We start from the raw sequence: 4,901 nt of genomic DNA on the forward strand, positions 1-4,901 counted from the left end.
CCACCCTCCCCTAGCTCCACCACCCTCCTTCTCCGCCACCCTCCCTTGGCAATCCTGACATTCCCTGCCATTCCCTGACAAAAAATCTGATTGCAGGTGGAGGGCCTGACATCCCCTAAAAGATCGGGGACGAGCTGGAATTGCAGCCGCGGAGTATTATTGCCAGTTCCAATTAGAATTGAGGAAATGGTCACCCGCCCGCTGCTCACTCACATTCCTCTTCGACTCCGCCTAGGTAGACTACTCCATTCTCTCAGTTGATCCGGGGGCGAAGAAAATGGCGAGCGAGCGCGAGATCCTCGAGCTTTCAGGGCCTTGCCATCTCACTACTATCGACTGTTAAAATGCAGGTCGGATTCGAATCACAGGCGATGCATAGCTGCCAGTCTGGTGCAGGGTGTGTACATCCTGGAACGAGATCGGCAGGACCGCGGGTTCGGCCGCGATGCTTTGGCCGAGAAGTGGTGGAGCTTCTTCAACTTCAAGCTTCTTCACCCGCTGGTCGACCTAACTGAGGGTGGCTGTGTTTTCGGCGCCGTATACAAGTGGAGCAAGAAGGCGGCGGGCTTCCAGTTCCGGCCGCCGGGCGCGCCCAAGATCGTGGTGGCCTTTAGAGGAACGATTACCAAACCGGGTTCCTTCGCCGGAGACCTAAGGCTGGATCTCCAGATCCTCAGAAACGGACTCCACACGACTGCCCGGTTCCGGACGGCATTCGACGCGGTGAAGAAATACGTTTGCGATCACGGGCGGGAGAACGTGTGGATCGTCGGGCATTCCCTCGGGGCAGCCATGGCAATGCTCGCGGGCAAGCGGATGGCCGAGGAGGGGCATTTCCTGGAAGCCCATCTCTTCAATCCGCCCTTCGTGTCGGCTCCGGTGGATGGAATAAGGGACAAAAAGGTCAAGCGCGGTCTCCACATCGCAACCACCCTGGTGGCTGCCGGGCTGGCCTTGGCGCTCAAGGACAAGTCCAGCCTCTCAGAGTCCCACAACGCCTTCTTCGCCCTGCGCCCATGGGTTCCTTGCCTCTATGTCAATCCGAGGGACGATCTCTGTTCAGGTTATGTGGGGTATTTCAGCAACTACCAGGCGATGCAGCAAATCGGCGCCGAAAGCATTGCGAGCTTCGCGGCGCGTCATTCGATCAGTGATTGCGTTATGTCCGCGTTTGGGGTGGAGTCGAAGGCGCTGCATCTCATTCCCTCCGCGAGGCTTGCGGTCAGTTTGGTCCCGGCGCCGGATCTTAGGAGCGCACACAGGATCCATTAATGGTGGGCACTGGATCTCAGAATCTGGTGCAGCGAATGCAGGATTCCAGAAGGATTTTAGCAGGGCCAATTGTGATCAGATCATTGTGATCAGAAGGCACCTTTGGAATGCTTCATAAAAAATTGGTCATCTCGAAAGAGTTTCAATGAATTATCAGCGTTCTCTATGTGTAGTTCCAATGCTTTATTGTAGACCATAATATCGTCAAAGAAGACTAGCAAAACTGGCATAGAAAGGCTTTGAATTTTTTTTCATGAGGCTCTAGAAGGTTGATGAAGTTTAATAAATCTTGAAAGTAATCACAAAAAACTCATATTGACCTTCATATGTTTATTATTGAAAAACTTCTCTCCATGCTTTTCATCTAGAAGATCATTAATAATTAGGACACTTGCACTAGGTTCCTTCCTTCTTTAATATCAAGACTACTACTCATGAGTAAGGGCTTGTAGTAGGTTGTATGACCTCCACCTTCAATAGTTCTTGAGTGATATTTTTTCCTATATCAATTTGTGCAAAAGGGTGTTAATAAGAACGTACATTTTGTGGTTGAATTCCTAGGATCAAGGGAATGTTATGTTAGTGCTTTCTTTAAGAATGGATAAACTTAGTCTTTGGTGTTTGAAAGACTTGATGATTTTTGTGAAGGAACAATTGAAAATTTAAGAGTATTTATTATGTCAAATTATGGATTATCCATAACTTATATGGAATTAAATTGGCAAATAATTCTAGAGTGGCCTTTATTTAATAATTTTTCCATACTATGGGCATTGACTATTTCAATGGACCTTACCAAAATCCATTGAAGGGTGTATACATGTGCCCCTTTAGATAAATCTATATAGATTTCTTTCAAATACATTATGAGTGATCCCAATGTGCATAGACACTCTACCCCCAATATTATACCATAGCCACCCATATCAATGGAAAATAAATGGGATTTGAGTTGATAGTCTCCGATATAGAGTTTGACATTTTCACATTTTCCCCCACAGTTCATTATACCTCAATTGGGGATCATGATTTAAAATTTGTGTCCTAGGCATTAAAAACAATGAGTTTATTCTAACACTCTCTTATGAATGAAAATATGAGTACCACCATTATGAATGAGGACTACAACATTATGGAACTTGATGTGGTCTATGAAGTTAAAATGCCTAATAATGCACACATAGAGATTAGGGTTTCCTCATGGAGAAGTGGAGGTTCAATATGTGCCTAAGCTTGAGTGCTGGTGTATACAACTTATAATGATGATGTCTATTTAATAGTTATGAATTTGGGTATGGCCTGAGTGGTCACAACAATTTGGAACAATTTATTTTCTTTAGACCTATGAATTAAAGCATATTTTTCTTTAAACCTATACAATTTCATTTGTTTTTTCTAACCCTGAGTGTCTTCTAAATGAGGCTTCCTTCCACGTAACAAAAATATTCAGTTGTAAGGAGGTTGTAAAACCTAGAAATGGAAATTACAAATGCACCACTAATGATAGGAATATTAAGGCATGGGATATCGAAAACATGAGTTATGGATGGAACTCATATTTATTATTGATTGAGGGAGTAATACATAAACTGCCAATTGTTTATCCAGGGATGGGAATCATAAACAATAGAGATGGAAATCACAAGAAAATGCACCAACACCCTGCATGAATTTGTTTTTGTTAATTATCCAAATGCTTAATGCACCTGTTAGTTATCTAGGCATGGGAATAAAAAACGCACTAGGTCTTAACTTAATCTAAAATTATCATTCATTAGCTTGAATGAAGTCTCTTGTAACTCCATAATGTTTACCATCATCAAATGGAAAAAATTTCAACAAGTAATTGCAAAAAAACTAACCGTATGGGTCCTCTGAGACCTTCACTCGCTTGATTTTAATGGATTTGAGCTATTTACAACAATTTATAATGAATTAAAGTAGTTTGAATTATGTCCCTAACAAGAACATGAGAGTCCCGCCCAACTATAAATTCATATTTACTTTGAATGGCATTTTCTCACCCGAATCACTCTCAAGTTTCAATGCCCGTACTTGCTAACATAGCCATCGATTACAAGGACAAAAATAACCATAAAAGAGGCTTGTCAAGTCTTGCAGTGCATCCCTATGGGACTAGCATAAAAGCCCATAACCAAATTGTGTGGCCATCTAATTGATCTGTAAAGCTTACCATTTTCCAAAATTACGGAATTTAGAAATTAGTTGGTACGTAATTTAGGAATTTAGTTAGTACGGAATTTAGAAATTTACGCGTACCAAATGAATAAAAGTTTGTTTGTGTTACTGATCGCTATGCTTGTTTTTATCCTTCCAAGTTAGATCAACCTGTTAGGAACCTGGTAATGGTTGGTGTCAATTAATATCTGTTCAAGATTAGCGTGCCAAATTGTAATCAGAGTTTCTGCCAAAGATGTACTGATCAGAAATATATTTATATGATTGATTGTGAATGAACTTGTCAAATATATCATAAACTGCCAAAACAATTTGTTACAGTGCCATCTCGTGATAGCAGAGTGAATACAAGTTGGGTTCGATTACAACCTACACTAAGAGGGGTATGAAGTTTCATACAGAGCTGATGATGATCATGAGATGAGAGGACCTCCCTTGAGATATTCAGTCAAGGCCAGCGCAACGAGGCCAATCATGGCAAAACGCCCATTCAACATCTCTGCCCCAGAAGACATTATTTCCTGTGATTTGCTCTCTTTGGACACTCCCTTGAACATGGGTATCACAGAAGCAAGCGTGAAGAGAACCGCGCTTCCAATAAACAGTGGAACTCCTCCGCTGGCCAGTTGGGCGCCGAGGTCTTTCCCGCTCGCTATCTCCACCCCGACAGCTGAGACGAATCCGAGCATGGCGAGTCTCCCATTTATGGTTTCTGGGGCTGGCCCACTGAAAGCAAATACGTCCTTAAAGTTTGTGCTCACCTGCATTATTATTTATGTCAATTCAATTCAGTTCAGTGCAGTGCATGTTAATGTAAAAATTGGCGCTTGCATAATCGCTTACCGTCTCTGGAGGCGTAGAAGGTGATCGCAAAACCTTATAGAATAACATAAAACCTTCTATTCGTGGATACGGAAACAGCGACAGAATTACTAACCCCTGCCATGCATTTTACTCGAAGCTGCCTGCTGGTTGTTGACCTTTCCGCTGGCCTCCGTTGGAGGAGCGATGCTCCATTCATCGCCATTACTGATGCATTTACAGCGGCCATGATCGCAATATAATAATGAACACTATGTATGAGAACGAATCTAATTTATATGGACTTTGAGAACAAGAAAATAATGAACATATGAAATAACTAAAGAAGAATAGCCACTATTGATCTGTTATGAGACTCCAGGGCTGGTTATTGTGTTATATATAAGGATGTGGAGGCCATACTGAAAAATCTACCGTCATTCATTGAACGGTAAACGCTTAGCCAAGTCGAGGTTTCTCTTCCTCTCTTCCTCGGACTATGTTTCCACGTGGTTGGATAAAAATTGAGACGTAGATCCTCAAACAACCGGCGCACCGCACTTGAAATAGTAGAGGGCATCACCATCACCATAGATTATTCAACCTGTAGTAAGTCTCAACTTCGTGCT

At 42.6% G+C, this 4,901-nt stretch overlaps 1 protein-coding gene and 1 pseudogene across 1 annotated transcript; one reads left to right on the plus strand and one right to left on the minus strand.

Moving 5' to 3' along the window:
• Positions 1-277: 277 nt before the first annotated feature.
• LOC149186134 (GDSL esterase/lipase At4g10955 pseudogene) lies at positions 278-1,332 on the plus strand (annotated as a pseudogene).
• A 2,380-nt stretch (positions 1,333-3,712) lies between these two features.
• LOC149186135 (early light-induced protein 1, chloroplastic-like) lies at positions 3,713-4,625 on the minus strand. The gene is made up of 2 exons (XM_089412560.1): positions 4,409-4,625; positions 3,713-4,232 (listed from the first exon to the last, which is right to left on the minus strand). The coding sequence occupies exons 1-2, from the start codon at positions 4,520-4,522 to the stop codon at positions 3,885-3,887; spliced, it is 462 nt and encodes a 153-aa protein (XP_089268686.1). The 5' UTR covers positions 4,523-4,625; the 3' UTR covers positions 3,713-3,884.
• Positions 4,626-4,901: the final 276 nt, after the last annotated feature.

The sequence above is a fragment of the Pinus tabuliformis genome, chromosome 3_1 (assembly GCF_031772625.1).
Source record: "Pinus tabuliformis cultivar Carrire ecotype Pingquan chromosome 3_1, CPIR1, whole genome shotgun sequence".
Classification (NCBI taxonomy): domain Eukaryota; kingdom Viridiplantae; phylum Streptophyta; class Pinopsida; order Pinales; family Pinaceae; genus Pinus; species Pinus tabuliformis.